General features: G+C 45.1%; 1 protein-coding gene across 1 annotated transcript; it reads right to left on the bottom strand.

The window, feature by feature from the left end:
- Nucleotides 1-181: 181 nt before the first annotated feature.
- Nucleotides 182-16711, bottom strand: LOC129847662 (collagen alpha-2(V) chain-like; the record flags this gene model as incomplete). Its single annotated transcript, XM_055915404.1, has 23 exons — nt 16694-16711; nt 13086-13130; nt 12916-12969; nt 11086-11139; nt 9310-9363; nt 8817-8870; nt 8582-8635; nt 8255-8299; nt 8056-8109; nt 7635-7679; nt 7218-7271; nt 6852-6950; nt 6591-6635; nt 5819-5917; nt 5505-5558; nt 4843-4950; nt 4544-4597; nt 4343-4441; nt 4114-4167; nt 1353-1451; nt 1057-1110; nt 531-584; nt 182-235 (listed from the first exon to the last, which is right to left on the bottom strand). Coding segments are annotated over exons 1-23 (1404 nt in total), but the record flags the coding sequence as incomplete, so codon positions are not given.
- Nucleotides 16712-17127: the final 416 nt, after the last annotated feature.

Raw genomic sequence — 17127 nt, 5'->3', positions numbered from 1 at the left:
GTTTGGTCCATTGCAGGCAAAGGCACACATACCCAGTCATGCGTCTATCAACAGAACAACATTTAGTTCATTATCTAAAGAAATGATCTATTGTTGAAATGTAACATAAATAAGCTGTAAACAAATCAACTGTAAATAGAGCTTATTGTATGTCACAGTCGGGCGTGATGTCATACCGTACCTCAGCACCTGGTTTCCCAGACTCTCCGGGTGGACCAGCAGATCCAGGTAGACCCTGAAATACATCACACCATTATAGCTCTCATTTCCCCTTTATTGACTAGAACTATCACTAGTCTCTATTCTAGTAAATACAAGATGAATAAATCCCATGTGAAACAGCATACATGGAAGCCATTCATACCAGGAGGTCCTTGTTCTCCTCTCTTCCCTCCAACTCCCTAAAAGAAGTCAAGTATGGACAGGACAACCAGCAGCGGTTTAAGCTTACCATAACCCCATACAGTATTTCATGTTTAAACTGTGTTGGTATATATCGTTTAATTGAAACATATTAACCAGATACTTACTGCTGGACCAGCAGTGCCACCAGCGCCCATCTCTCCAGCTTTCCCATTAACCCCCTGTATGAGAAACAGTCCTCAGTGGTCAGTGTGTACTATGAGGTACTACAGCAGAGTTCTACCAGCTTATAATGGGAGAAAGCTTAGAATGGAAACTGAAAATGTTTTATTTAAGCAATAAGGCCCGAGAGGGTGTGGTACATGGCCAATATACCACGGCTAAGAGCTGTTCTTATGCACGGCTCAAGGCGGAGTGCCTGGATACAGCCCTTAGCCGTGGTATATTGGCCATATATCACAAACCCCCGAGGTGCCTTATTGCTATTATAAACTGGTTACCAACTTAATTAGAGCAGTAGAAATAAATGTTTTGTCATACCTGTGGGATACGGTTTGATATACCATGGCTGTCAACCAATCAGCATTCAGGGCTCGAACCACCCAGTTTATATTTGGAAATGAACCAGTTTGCGGGGCAGTTCCACCACCTACAAAATCCTATTTGAACCCCTGATGAGTGTAGTGTACTTACCCTCTGTCCTGCAACACCTGGGGTCCCCACTTCTCCTGCCTTACCAGGGTCTCCCTGAGAGGACAAATGAACAATGATCCACAATCAATAACATGTCAATGTTTCCCTCAGCCTATATCATATAAGTAGCATTCCTGTGTCTCTCCTGACATCGTATGGTCCATGGTAGACGCATTCAAACAACTACAGTATTTCATTCATCATTCTAAATGTGATGGGTTTAATGGAGCTGCTTCTACTGTATATTGTGGAAAGGAACACACACACATGATCTCCATAAAGTGTGGGTTACTTACAGTAAAGCCTTTTGGTCCTACTACACCCATGGTTCCAGCTGGACCTCTGGTACCATCTGACCCTGCTGGCCCTGGACCCCCATCCTCTCCTCCTCCTCCCTGAGAGAGAGGGGAAGGGGGGAGAGAGAAAGAGAGAGAGAGAGACAGAAACAGAGGTAGGTTGATGTTTGGCCTGTTTATAGATAAAAACATGTATTATACACTCCCCTGCATATTTAATATGTTTCTGAACACTTCTACATTAATTTGGATGCTGTCATGATTACGGATAATCATGAATGAATCATGAATAATGATGAGTGAGAAATCTACAGACACACAAATATCCTACCCCCCCAAAATGCTAAGCTATTGTAATGATGAGAGGTTAGGATGTTTTGGGGCCTGATCTGTGTGCATCTGAAACCTTCTTACTCATCATTCAGGATTATCCGTAACCATGGCAGCATCCACATTAATGTAGAAGTGTTCAGAAACATTCTCTTCTTATTTATAGTAAAAGTGACTCCAAAATTACACAATACATTATTCACCATTCATTTCTATTGGGCACAATGTAATCTGAAACACAACCAAAACAAACTGCAAATGCATCCAACAAGACTGTAGAGTCATTGCGTGCTAGGAATATGTGACCAAATACTAAACTTTTGACCTAATTTTAATAAACTATAAGTGAATTTGTCCAAATACTTATGACCCCTTCAAATGGGGTACTAGATACATAAAGTGCATTTATTTCAAAACGGTAAAACAGATACTGGTATGTATGAAATCACCTCATATAAAACATTTAAACTCAAATTGACTCCCGAGTGGTGCAGCGGTCTAAGGCAGTGCATCTCAGTGCTAGAGGCGTCACTACAGACCCTGGTTCGATTCTGGGCTGTATCACAACTGGCCGTGATCGGGAGTTCCATAGGGCGGTGCACAATTGTCCGGGTTAGGGGAGGGTTTGGCCGGTGTAGGCCGTCATTGTAAATAAGAATTTGTTCTTAACTGACTTGCCTAGTTAAATAAATATAAAAAAATCCAAAATTCTGTAGTACAGAGCCAAATTAAATGTTTTAACATCACTGTCCAAATGAATAGTGAAGTGAAGAGTCAAGCAGTGAAGTGAAGAGTCAAGCATTTCGCTACACTCGCATTAACATCTGCTAACCATGTGTATGTGACAAATAAATTTGATTTGAATAGGCAGGGGAGTAAATATAAACTCAGCAAAATAAGAAACATCCCTTTTTCAGGACTTTTCAAAGATAATACGTAAAAATCCAAATAACTTCACAGATCTTCATTGTAAAGGTTTAAACACTTTTTCCCATGCTTGTTCAATGAACCACAAACAATTAATGAACATGTACCTGTGAAACGGTCGTTAAGACACTAACAGCTTACAGACGGTAGGCAATTAAGGTCACAGTTATGAAAACTTAGGACAATAAAGAGGCCTTTCTACTGTCTCTGAAAAACACCAAAAGAAAGATGCCCAGGGTCCCTGCTCATCTGCGTGAACGTGCCTTAGGCATGCTGCAAGGAGGAATGAGGACTGATGTGGCCAGGGCAATAAATTGCAATGTCCGTACTGTGAGACGCCTAAGACAGTGCTACAGGGAGACAGGACGGACAGCTGATTGTCCTTGCAGTGGCAGACCACGTGTAACAACACCTGCACAGGATCGGTACATCCAAACATCACACCTGCGGGACAGGTACAGGATGGCAACAACAACTGCCCGAGTTACACCAGGAACGCACAATCCCTCCATCAGTGCTCAGACTGTCCGCAATAGGCCGAGAGAGGCTGGACTGAGGGCGTGTAGGCCTGTTGTAAGGCAGGTCCTCACCAGACATCACCGGCAACAACGTCGCCTATGGGCACAAGCCCACCGTCGCTGGACCTGACGGGACTGGCAAAAAGTGCTCTTCACTGATGAGTCGCGGTTTTGTCTCACCAGGGGTGATGGTCGGATTCGCTTTTATTGTCGAAGGAATGAGCGTTACACCGAGGCCTGTACTCTGGAGCAGGATCGATTTGGAGGTGGAGGGTCCGTCATGGTCTGGGGCGACGTGTCACAGCATCATCGGACTGAGCTTGTCATTGCAGGCAATCTCAACGCTGTGCGTTACAGGGAAGACATCCTCCTCCCTCATGTGGTACCCTTCCTGCAGGCTCATCCTGACATGTCCCTCCAGCATGACAATGCCACCAGCCATACTTCTCATTCTGTGCGTGATTTCCTGCAAGACAGGAATGTCAGTGTTCTGCCATGGCCAGCGAAGAGCCCGGATCTCAATCCTATTGAGCACGTCTGGGACCTGTTGGATCGGAGGGTGAGGGCAGGGCCATTCCCCCCAGAAATGTCCGGGAACTTGCAGGTGCCTTGGTGGAAGAGTGGGGTAACATCTCACAGCAAGAACTGGCAAATCTGGTGCAGTCCATGAGGAGGAGTTGCGTTGCAGTACTTAATGCAGCTGGTGGCCACACCAGATACTGACTGTTATTTTTGATTTTGACCCACCCCTTTGTTCAGGGACACATTATTCAATTTCTGTTCGTCACATGTCTGTGGAACTTGTTCAGTTTATGTATCAGTTGTTGAATCTTGTTATGTTCATACAAATATTTAGACGTGTTAATAAGTTTGCTGAAAATAAATGCAATTTACAATGAGGGGACGTTTCTTTTTTTGCTGAGTTTATATATATATATATAAATGGGTAGGGGAGTATATATATTTCCTGACTCATATCCACACACCATTGGTCCTTGGTGTCCCTCAGGACCCTGGGAGCCGAGAAGACCCGACAGACCCTGAGGAAAGAAAAGGGAGGATTTTAATAAAATGTTGACTCTTTTTTAGGTGGTTCTGTTCATGTACTTCTCATGTCTGTTTCATCTAGGATCAACATAAGCGTGATGATCACCACAAAGGAATTTTCTTCTGTGATAGAGAATGCTGACGAGAGGTAGAGGTGTGTTATCTCACCCGTGCCCCTGGAAGACCTGGCTCTCCAGTGCGTCCTGGGTCACCATCAGCACCTTTGGCACCAGATGACCCACCCAGTCCTCGCTCACCTTGGGCACCCTGATCACAGAATGGAGTGTGGCGTTTGAATGGCATAATATTATTATTCAATGACTTAACCCGGCTGACTTATTCTATAGATTGAAAGAGAAATCAACTTACCTTTTGACCAGGTAGCCCATCCTGACCAGGAAAACCTCTACTGCCAGGAGCACCCTGGAAATTACACATTGGTTTTAACAGAATTTGCTAAATGGTTTTGATTTTAATCAAATAATTTTACTGTTTGCTGTTATTGAATGTACTGAGGAAAGACAGAGAGAGAAAGAGAGAAAGAGAGAGAGAGAGAGAGAGAGAGAGAGAGAGAGAGAGAGAGAGAGAGAGAGAGAAAGAAAGAGAGAATGAGAGACAAGAGACAGAGACAGACAAAGTTCTTGTAGTGAGTGAAAGAGCTGATTTACTCTCTCTCCATTGGGTCCAGCGGCGCCTGAAGTCCCGGCGTCACCCCGTTCTCCCCTCTTCCCCTCCTCTCCCATGGGACCCAGCGCTCCATGATCACCAGGTGCACCCTGCAATGACGTCATAATCAAACAAGATGGCTGCCACATCATACATTTGTGTTTGTTATATTTTACTCTATGGCCTTTAAAGAACACCATAAAATGAATTGAATATATTGTAGTTGCACTCAACTTTGGGTGTGGATAAACGTACTTGTCCCTAGGAGCATCAAACTGCTCAACATGCACTAAGCACTTTAAAGCTGGTCTAGACTGATGGAATAGCCAAGTGGAAAATGTTGCTACCCTTGATGTTGTCTTTAACTCATTGCTCGATAATGCAAGAGACATTTCTGTCAAAGGCCCAATAAATGAACAAGCTGAACTTTGGAGGAAGGCTCAGATAGATATGTACCCCATTCAGAAAGAAACCAGCGCCAGCATGACCTGCCTTTCAACATAACCTGCCTTACAATATAACCTGCCTTTCAACGTCACCTGCCTTTCAACATCACCTGCCTTTCTACGTCACATGCATGTGTTGAAAGGCAGGTTGTTGCTATTGTACATTATTAAACCATGGAATTAGAGATACATTCATTATGACGGATTGTATATCTTACAGATTCTCCTTTGAATCCAGCCTCTCCTTTGAATCCGGGAACGCCTAAATCACCCTTGTGAGAAGAGAAGAATATGATGGATAGATGTTTCACATGACATTGTTTTTCAAGTCTACTGACAATGTACGATCTCAAGGTTTGAGAGCTAGCTTTTCCTGACGGCGTTATGAACATGTAGCCATATGATAGCATTTTAACTGGAGCATGGAAACCAGCAGTAGTTCCTATGACCTTTGTAACAGCTAGGGACCTGACAACCATTCTTGAGCCAAACAATGAAATGAGTGGTCAAAATTAAACAACAAATCTCTTACCAGTTGGCCCTTAGGCCCGGGCAGTCCAGTGGTTCCCTGTGGTCCGGGGGGCCCCGCGGGGCCAAGCAGTCCAGTCAGACCCTGGATACCTGGAGCTCCCTGGCGTAGAAATCACATCATTATGCAAAAAATAGGTATCTAACCTGTGTTCACCCATTGACATCAATGAATGACTTGTCTTACAGGACAGGCTGCCTTTTTGTCTCTTTGACTCTGTACCAGGGCCCATTCTGACAGGACAAACTGTAGTCTACTGTCTCTGTGACTCTGTGCCAGGGCCCATTCTGACAGGACAAACTGTAGTCTACTGTCTCTGTGACTCTGTACCAGGGCCCATTCTGACAGGACAAACTGTAGTCAACTGTCTCTGTGACTCTGTACCAGGGCCCATTCTAACAGGACAAGCTGTAGTCTACTGTCTCTGTGACTGTACCAGGGCCCATTCTAACAGGACAGGCTGTAGTCTACTGTCTCTGTGACTCTGTACCAGGGCCCATTCTAACAGGACAGGCTGTAGTCTACTGTCTCTGTGACTCTGTACCAGGGCCCATTCTAACAGGACAGGCTGTAGTCTACTGTCCAGACAGCATGGCATGTCGGGGCCAACACCCTGTTACATACATTCAAGGATTTTACATAATACATAATAATGAATAATACATCAGATATTAATATTTGGATGATTGGAAGGTGAGAGATATATTAGATTGAAGGAAGTAGCTGAAAAAGGAGATGAACAAGGAGAGATGAAAGTAGGTGAAGTTATACATACGGATGGTCCTTTGGCTCCGGCAGCACCCTCTGTTCCTGTTGGACCCTACAGAAATCAACATGTTTTTTATGTCATTTTTTAAAACTTAATTTAACCCGACAAGTCAGTTAAGCATAAAATGTACTTTCAATGGACGTTTCAATCAGAAACCAGATTCAGGAACATTTTCAGTGAATCAGTCTACACCCTGAAGTGGTGAGTTGTTGATAGTACAGTTACCGTAGGTGTAGAGATTATTAGCATCATGAAATAGCCAAACACCTGAATTCCCGTAGCTCCAGCCAATCCCACGCGTCCGGCCTCGCCTCTTGGTCCTTGCTGGCCCCCTGTTCCTCGTGCTCCTTGGGGCCCTGGTTGCCCCTGGAGACAACAGTGTCACAGTCAGAGTGTGTTTACATGCACTCTAATCAACCGTTGTTGAACAGATGCATAGCTCATAATGAACAAACACCCTCATAAAAACACCCTCATATAAACATCTTTATCGGAATAGAGTAGTCCGAATGGGCCTGTTTAGAATGAAATGTAATTCTGAGGGGGAAGGACTGGGTTATACGTTTGAGTCACCAATATGTAGTACATGGCTGGTGTGAAGAAGAGGACTATTAAAGAATGAACAGTACTCACCTTTATACCTGGACTACCTGGGAATCCTAGAGCTCCAGTGATCCCCATAGGACCCTAGAATCACATCACATCCAAGATGGTTGGTTGGTACAGTAGGCTGCATGTCATCCACACCTGGGGCTGTATCCAAAATGGCCCCTTATTCCCTTCACACTATAGACACTATATAGGAAATAGGGAGCCATTTTGGACACACTTCTGGTGTTGGTTAGTACTGAAAACATCACTTTTTCCCAGTTAACATCACTGCTGATTTGTAAATGTATAACACTTTTATACTGGCTTTCAGGAAAATAGTGTATTTTGAGTAGATACAGTGTTGCTTTTCATTTGTTATATTGAATTTGTAATACTGATTTGTGTATTATAATAATTTGATATGAAGGGTGATGTTTTGTTGGATGTTAGAGGTCGTACCTGTGGTCCTGCTTTCCCAATATGTCCAGATTCACCACGTTTCCCCTGTATGGAGAGAGATGCACAACTGAAAGAAGATTTGACAAATTCACCTCTATCATCTCATCATCAATGCACATCACCATAGGAGGACAGTGGCAGCATAGGCTGTCATTGTAAGCCAGGATGTCATTGTAAATAAGAATTTGTTCTTAATTGACTCGCCTGGATAAATCAAAAATAAAAACAAAGGTTACAACATGTGTCACTGATAAGCCAAAACAAAACATTTTGAACCTACATATAAACCAATGATGCCTCATGCCACATGTTGAATAAGAACTGACCTCAGATCAATTTAATTCAGGTGGGCAATCAATGGATTGAGGAGACGGAGCTGTGTAATGTAGAGTTATAGTAGTAGTAGTCATATCTCTCTTACCACAGGTCCAGTTGTGCCACTCCTTCCTCTCTCCCCTTGCATTCCTGCTGGACCCTACAATATATAGTATCGTGTTTCACATAATATTACACTCCTCACTAATAGATTGGACACATAACAGGGTATTTACAGCTATTAGTGTGTGTGAGTAACAGGTGTTACAATCATATAATCATTTAACTAATTGATTATGACCTACCGCAGGACCAGGGGGCCCCATTCCACCAGGAGTACCTGATGGGCCCTGTAAAATAACACACACACACACACACACACACACACACACACACACACACACACACACACACACACACACACACACACACACACACACACACACACACACACACACACACACACACACACACACACACACACACACACACACACACACACACACACACAGAGAGAGAGAGAGAGAGAGAGTCACGATATGTGCAGCAATTTCAAACAGAAACAGATCATTTTTAGATACTAACCTTGCGAAGCAGCACAAATATACAGATATGCATGATGATGAGTTTACCTTTGACCCAGCAGCACCAGATTGACCTCTCGCTCCTAGAAGACCTGCATGACCCTGTTGATGAGACATTAGCTCATCAGTTCTGATCAGGTCTGTTCTAGGCTCTAACGAATCTCACAGAAGTTCATAACAGCACAGTGCCAAGTTAACTATTTAAAGAACTGTACATGCAGCCATGCTTCAAACTACAGTACAGAGATATGAGCATTGTGATCATCCATGTGCTGCTGCTGACCTTAAGGCCTTTCAGTCCAGGGAGACCTGGCAGTCCTGGGAAACCTCTGGCACCCTGGAAATCACCACATTTAATCACTGTTTGACTTTCACATGTATAAGTACATACAGTGGCCCCATTAAAACAACAGTCTATTCTAGTTGTGGACTATTGTTCATTGGTTTTACTTACAAAATGAAGACTATTCAAGTTTAGGTTGAAGGCAATGGTACCTGCTTTCTTAACTAAGTACAGTTGGATGGGAAAATAAAGCACATCCATCCACAGTCTTACAACTCACTCTAATCATATGGAAATTGTTGTAAGTGGCATAATCAAAATCTTAAAATGTCTATCATAAAAGAAGTCTGTAATTAATTGTGTTTTTGCGAATGCCTTTGCATTCAACTGTCATTTGATTTGCAGTGACAGAGGAAGACATTCAATACAGATAATTGGTTGTTTGAAGGCTGACAGATAGTTGGTATCAGTTGAAAGACAGTTTGTTACTTACGGCAGATCCAGCGGCTCCTGTATCTCCATCTATTCCGGTTGGGCCAGATTCTCCCTGTGAAGGGAAAACATCATATTCACATAACATTCTCAGCTGCTAGAAGACATTACAGTACAGGTAGGTAACAAATAGTGGTAATTTTCACTCTCTCAGATGTAGACAAACAGCATTTCCCTTACAACAAAAGATTGCGGTTTTGAAACTGCAGTAAAAGTGACTTAATTGCAGTCAACTGTGGTATTTTGGATGCAGTGATTGCAGTTATACTGCACTGTCACTGCAATTACACTACAAAATTACTGTAGTAAAAAAGACTGATTTATTTTGGACGCCGTATTTGCAGCCTACTACCGTTATATTGCAGTCTAACTACAGTTATATTACAGTGTACTGCTGTTATACTGCACTCTGACTGCAATATCTTTTCATAAGGGTTCAACAGATGAACAGCACTTCAGAAAGGTAAACAAACAGCACTCCAACATAATGTCAAAGTGATTCTGGATGGGTGTGTAAAGCCTAGATGTTCAATGCAGTAAAGGTTGATGTAGAACAAAGGTCAATAAATAACATCTAAATCTCCATGTTGGGTTCGCTTAAGTGACATGCCCAAGAAGCTGGTGTTTGGAGGTGTCGCCACTTCCGCCGAAGTTGGTGCCTCTCCTTGTTCGGGCGGCGTTCGGCGCTCGTCGTCACCGGCTTTCTAGCTGCCACCGATCCATGTTTCTGTTTTCCATTTGTTATGTCTTGAGTGTACACACCTGGTTCCCATGAAGTTATTATTATTTCCCTATTTAACCCTCTGGTTGCCATGATGTTTTGTGCGTGATTACTCCTGGTTTGTGTTAGTCGTGTGTGTTAGGGTTGTTATCCCTGCGTGGATTATTTGGGCTGATTTATTTTTCACAGTAAAGTACGTCATTTACTCAGTTCTGTGTCCTGCTCTTGACTCCGTCCTCACCTCTGCACAACTGACATATGACAGGAGGACATATTGCCACGGTTCGTCTCGGGCCTTCAAACCAAGCCAATGTATCCTCCAAACACCAGCTTCAAAGTCATTACCACCGTTGTATAATCCTGAACAATGGTGTGTTAGGCAGTTTAGTGTTGTCTAATAGTCTAGAGGTTTAATTGTCACTTGGCATTATAACATCTCCGATAAGGGTTAAAAAAAAAAGAGTTAATGACACAACATGGCATGTTAGTGCAGAGTTAGACACACCAAGGTATTGGTGCTAATGTAGCCTGCACTAACAAGTTTTTCAACCCGCGCCTATTGAAGAAAGTATGCAGAGCTACCTACAATCTACATTAGCATCAAGATATTACACTTCCATAACATTTGTATTTGTTTTGATCAGTGGCATCCATGGTCTTTGGCTGTGTCCTACTTACTTTGGCTTGTCTACTACTTACTAAAACAATGTTCGGTGCAATCAATCAATCAATCAATCCAATGTATTTATAAAGCCCTTTTACATCAGCTGATGTCACCAAGTGCTGTACAGAAACCCAGCCTAAAACCCCAAACAGCAAGCAATGCAGATGTAGAAGCACGGTGGCTAGGAAAAACTCTGCACTAATCTTACTACATACTATGAAGGAACATATGCAGAAAGCAACCAATATCAACATACCAGGCTCATTGATACTCAGAAGACGTCATATCTAATGTGGGTTGTTCCTCACCACTGGCCCTATGGGTCCTGGTCAAAAGTATTGCACTATATAGGGAACAGGGACATGGACTCTGTTGGAGTGTAGAGTACCTACATCTGGTCCTGGTTTTCCTGGTGGGCCCTCAGGTCCTCTGGAACCAAAGCCACCCTGTATGAAAACAACATGTCCAATCACACACAGTCAATACAACATATAGCTCTGGTGTAACACCTCAAGACAGACTGTGATTGGTAGATATTGGTGTAACACATCAATACAGTGTGTGATTGGTAGATATTGGTGTAACACCTCAATACAGTGTGTGATTGGTAGATATTGGTGTAACACATCAATACAGTGTGTGATTGGTAGATATTGGTGTAACACCTCAATACAGTGTGTGATTGGTAGATATTGGTGTAACACCTCAATACAGTGTGTGATTGGTAGATATTGGTGTAACACCTCAATACAGTGTGTGATTGGTAGATATTGGTGTAACACCTCAATACAGTGTGTGATTGGTAGATATTGGTGCAACACCTCAATACAGTGTGTGATTGGTAGATATTGGTGTAACACCTCAAGACAGTGTGTGATTGGTAGAAATTGGTGTAACACCTCAAGACAGACTGTGATTGGTAGATATCGGTGTTACACCTCAATACAGTGTGTGATTGGTAGATATTGGTGTAAAACCTCAAGACGGTGTGTGATTGGTAGATATTGGTAAACAGTGTGTGATTGGTAGATATTGGTGTAACACCTCAATACAGTGTGTGATTGGTAGATATTGGTGTAACACATCAATATGGTGTGTGATTGGTAGATATTGGTGTAACACCTCAATATGGTGTGTGATTGGTAGATATTGGTGTAACACATCAATACAGTGTGTGATTGGTAGATATTGGTGTAACACATCAATATGGTGTGTGATTGGTAGATATTGGTGTAACACCTCAAGACAGACTGTGATTGGTAGATATCGGTGTAACACCTCAAGACAGTGTGTGAATGGTAGATATTGGTGTAACACATCAATACAGTGTGTGATTGGTAGATATTGGTGTAACACCTCAATACAGTGTGTGATTGGTAGATATTGGTGTAACACCTCAATACAGTGTGTGATTGGTAGATATTGGTAAACAGTGTGTGATTGGTAGATATTGGTGTAACACCTCAATACAGTGTGTGATTGGTAGATATTGGTGTAACACATCAATATGGTGTGTGATTGGTAGATATTGGTGTAACACCTCAATATGGTGTGTGATTGGTAGATATTGGTGTAACACCTCAATACAGTGTGTGATTGGTAGATATTGGTGTAACACATCAATATGGTGTGTGATTGGTAGATATTGGTGTAACACCTCAATATGGTGTGTGATTGGTAGATATTGGTGTAACACCTCAATATGGTGTGAGAGTGTAGCGGAGGTAGTTCAGTGATCCAAGCTGGTGTGATGATGATAACTTTGCCTGAGAACTGAAGACTGTGTTAGCTCCCTGAGATAATGCCTAAACCAGGAAGATTAGTCAGTTGATTCAGCCGCGGTATGATTTTTTATTGAGCGGATGGTCAGGAACATAATTACAAATAATTTGTAGACTGCAAATTGACATCAAGAAGCCCAAACAGATACAAATATTTGACCAAAAAAATAATAATTTCTAACCTTGCTTACATTTGAATGCAATCACAAACTGTTAAACTCTATATTATGCGCGCGAATACTTTGGAACCGATTTCTGATTTCCGTGGGCCGCCAGTTGGGAAACAATGGCCTTTTTTTGTTGAGTTAGCTCCCTGTGCTAATGCCTAGGCTTTAGCTCAATGGGGTAACAGTCTTCAAGCATGTAGGTGACCAGGATTCAAACCCAGTCAAAAAAAGCATCAGAGAGATGACTAATGCAGAGATTATGCATGGTTCTTACCATGGATCCTGGGTCTCCAACGTCTCCTGGGGCCCCCTGCCCCCCTGTAGGTCCCTACGAGACAGGGAGGAAAAGGAAATTATCACATGTCTGTCTGTTTACTTACAGAAATGATCTCCAGTAAGAACTGATGTCTGAAAGGTAGATATAGTCGACCATCTTTGACTTACTGGTTGACCGGACGGTCCAGGAGGCCCTCTTGGTCCTGCTTCACCCTAAAATATACATGGAGACAACATACAGAGACAGAGTAATGAGTAATGTAGGCACAAACGTAAATGAACTGTCGTTCAATCAAGCCCGCCAAAGACAATGTATAAGACAGGATGCAGCTGGAACGGAGCTGTCACGTTCCTGACCTATTTCTGTTAGTTTGTATGTGTTAGTTGGTCAGGACGTGAGTTTGGGTGGGCATTCTATGTTGTGTGTTTCTATGTTGGTTTAGGGTTGCCTGGTATGGCTCTTAATTAGAGGCAGGTGTTTTGCGTTACTCTAATTAAGAGTCATATTTAGGTAGGTCGTTTCACTGTGTTCGTGGTGGGTGGTTGTCTCCTGTGTCAGTGTTTGTCGCACCATACAGGACTGTTTCGGTTTGTTTGTTCATCGTTAATTTATGTGTAGGCTATTTTCCCTGTTCGTGCGTTATTCGTGTTATGTGAGTCCGTCGTTCAGGTCTGTCTACACCGTTTGTTGTTTTGTTAGTTTATTAGTCAAGTTCGTGTTTTCGTGTTATTCTTTAATAAATTATGTCTTCAAACTCCGCTGCATTTTGGTTCCCTCACTACTCCTCCTTTTCGGTTGAAGAGGTGGACCGCCGTTACAGAACCACCCACCGATCCAGAACCAAGCGGCGCGAAGTCGAGCAGGATTATACACAGGACTACTGGACTTGGGAGGACGAGCTGGATGGTAAAGGTCCTTGGGCTCAACCAGGGGAGTATCGCCGCCCCAAAGCTGAGCTGGAGGCAGCGAAAGCAGAGAGACGGAGATATGAGGAGGCAGCAAGGAAGCAAGGCTGGAGACCGGAATATCAAGCCCAAAACCGGCGTTATGAGGGGACGCGTCTAGCACGGAAGCCCGAAAAGCCCGTGAGTACCACCCAAAAATTTCTTGGGGGGGGAGGGGGGGCTAAGAGGTAGTGGGCCGAGGGCAGGTAGGAGACCTGCGCCCACTTCCCAGGCTTACCGTGGAGAGCGGGAGTACGGGCAGGCGCCGTGTTACGCAGTAGAGCGCACGGTGTCTCCTGTACGAGTGCATAGCCCAGTGCGGGTTATTCCACCTCCCCGCACTGGTAGGGCTAGATTGGGCATTGAGCCAGGTGTCATGAGGCCAGCTCAACGCGTCTGGTCTCCAGTGCGTCTCCTCGGGCCGGCTTACATGGCACCAGCCTTACTCATGGTGTCCCCGGTTCGCCTACACAGCCCGGTGCGGGTTATTCCACCTCCCCGCACTGGTCGGGCGACGGGGAGCATTCAACCAGGTAAGGTTGGGCAGGCTCGGTGCTCAAGGGAGCCAGTACGCCTTCACGGTCCGGTATTTCCGGCACTACCTCCCCGCCCCAGCCCAGTACCACCAGTGCCTACACTACGCACCAGGCTTCCAGTGCGTTTTCAGAGTCCTGTTCCTCCTCCACGCACTCTCCCTATGGTGCGTGTCTCCAGCCCAGTGCCTCCAGTTCCGGCACCGCGCACTAAGCCACCTGTGCGTCTCCTAAGTCCTGTGCACACTGTTGTTTCTCCCCGCACTCGTCCTGAGGTGCGTGCCCTCAGTCCGGTACCACGCACCAGGCATATAGTACGCTTCGAGAGGTCAGTGTGCCCTGTCCCTGCTCCCCGCACTAGGCTTGAAGTAGGTGTCCTCAGTCAGGTGCCTCCAGTTCCGGCACCACGCACCAAGCCTACAGTGCGTCTCAGCCGGCCAGAGTCTGCCGTCTGCCCAACGGCGCATGAACTGCCTGTCTGCCATGAGCCTGCAAAGCTGCCCGTCTGCCATGAGCCTACAGAGCCTTCCGCCAGACAGGAGCAGCCAGAGCCTTCCGCCAGACAGGAGCAGTCTGAGCCATCCGTCTCCGCAGCGACATCTGAGCCATCCGTCTCCCCAGCGCCGTCTGAGCCATCCGTCTCCCCAGCGCCGTCTGAGCCATCCGTCTCCCCAGCGCCGTCTGAGCCATCCGTCTGTCCCGAGCCATTAGAGCCGCCCGTCTGTCCCGAGCCGTCAGAGCCGATAGTCAGTCAGGAGCCGCTAGAGCCAGTCGTCAGTCAGGATCTGCCAGAGCCGCCAACCAGACAGGATCTGCCAGAGCCGCCAACCAGACAGGATCTGCCAAAACCGCCAACCAGACATGATCTGCCAGAGCCGTCAGTGAGCCATGAGCGTCCAGAGCCGTCAGCCAGCCATGAGCGTCCAGAGCCGTCAGCCAGCCATGAGCGTCCAGAGCCGTCAGCCAGCCATGAGCGTCCAGAGCCGTCAGCCAGCCATGAGCGTCCAGAGCCGTCAGCCAGCCATGAGCGTCCAGAGCCGTCAGCCAGTCATGAGCTGTCCCTCAGCCCAGAGCGGCTATTTATTCAGAACTGCCCCTCAGTCCAGAGCTGTCTCTCTGTCCGGAGCTGCCTTTCAGTCCGGAGTTGCCCCTCTATCCTGAGCTACCTTTCTATCCTGAGTTACCTCATTATCCTGAGCTATCCCTCTGTCCTGAGCTATCCCTCTGTCCTGAGCTATCCCTCTGTCACGGTGCTGCCCCTGGTATCGATGTTACCAAAAGGATTCAGTGGGGGTAAAATGAGGGTGGTCATTCATAGGGGGAGATGGAAGCTGGGATTGACTACGGTGGGGTGGGGACCTCGCCCGGAGCCTGAGCCACCACCGTGGTCAGATGCCCACCCAGACCCTCCCCTAGGCTTTGTGTTGGTGCGCCCGGAGTTCGCACCTTATGGGGGGGGGTTATGTCACGTTCCTGACCTATTTCTGTTAGTTTGTATGTGTTAGTTGGTCAGGACGTGAGTTTGGGTGGGCATTCTATGTTGTGTGTTTCTATGTTGGTTTAGGGTTGCCTGGTATGGCTCTTAATTAGAGGCAGGTGTTTTGCTTTCCTCTAATTAAGAGTCATATTTAGGTAGGTCGTTTCACTGTGTTCGTGGTGGGTGGTTGTCTCCTGTGTCAGTGTTTGTCGCACCATACGGGACTGTTTCGGTTTGTTTGTTCATCGTTAATTTATGTGTAGGCTATTTTCCCTGTTCGTGCGTTATTCGTGTTATGTGAGTCCGTCGTTCAGGTCTGTCTACACCGTTTGTTGTTTTGTTAGTTTATTAGTCAAGTTCGTGTTTTCGTGTTATTCTTTAATAAATTATGTCTTCAAACTCCGCTGCATTTTGGTTCCCTCACTACTCCTCCTTTTCGGTTGAAGAGGAGGAGGACCGCCGTTACAGGAGCAATTGGAATGGCATCAAACACATGGAAACCATGGCAACCATTAAACTAATTCCGCTCCAGCCATCAACACGAGCCTGTCCTCCCAAATGAAGGTAACACCAGCCTCCTGTTGTGCATACTCTACTGTATGTCTTTCCTTGTTGACAATCTACTGCCCATGGACACACACACTTAGCAAGGACTACCAGTCAATGAAGTTGTCAGGGACTTTTTTGTATAGGACAGCAGATTTAACAGTAACTCACCCTGTTGTCAGATATCATTCCCATCATCCCAGGTGATTTAATAGTAACTCACCCTGTTGACAGATATCATCCCCATCATCCCAGGTGACTTAATAGTAACTCACCCTGTTGCCAGATATCATTCCTATCATCCCAGCTGATTTAATAGTAGTTCACCCTGTTGTCAAATATCATTCCCATCATCCCAGGTGATTTCTCACCGAAGCCTGCTGCCATTTGAGAGACCAGCTGACCCTGGGGGAGAGAGGAGGACGGTCATTCATTCATCATCACCACGGTGTGGAAGTTCTTCACTGGTGACCACAGACTCCGTATGAAGAGAATAGGTGCAGTGACCTCCCCCTCAACTGGACAGGTACAATGAGAAGAGGGATAGAAAAGGTTTGGAAGCTCTGAGCTATCCCTACAAGCCCCCAAGTCTCTTCATGTTACTTACTTGATGTTTTTGGTTATCGAATCAGGATCAAATTGTCTGTTCTCCATTCTGTTTAGTATGACAAGGAGTGGCATGAAAACTTGTGCATGCAGGCTTGTACCT

Source organism: Salvelinus fontinalis, unplaced genomic scaffold (genome assembly GCF_029448725.1).
Source record: "Salvelinus fontinalis isolate EN_2023a unplaced genomic scaffold, ASM2944872v1 scaffold_0916, whole genome shotgun sequence".
NCBI classification, from domain to species: Eukaryota; Metazoa; Chordata; class Actinopteri; order Salmoniformes; family Salmonidae; genus Salvelinus; species Salvelinus fontinalis.
This window is presented reverse-complemented; position numbering and strand designations above follow the sequence as displayed.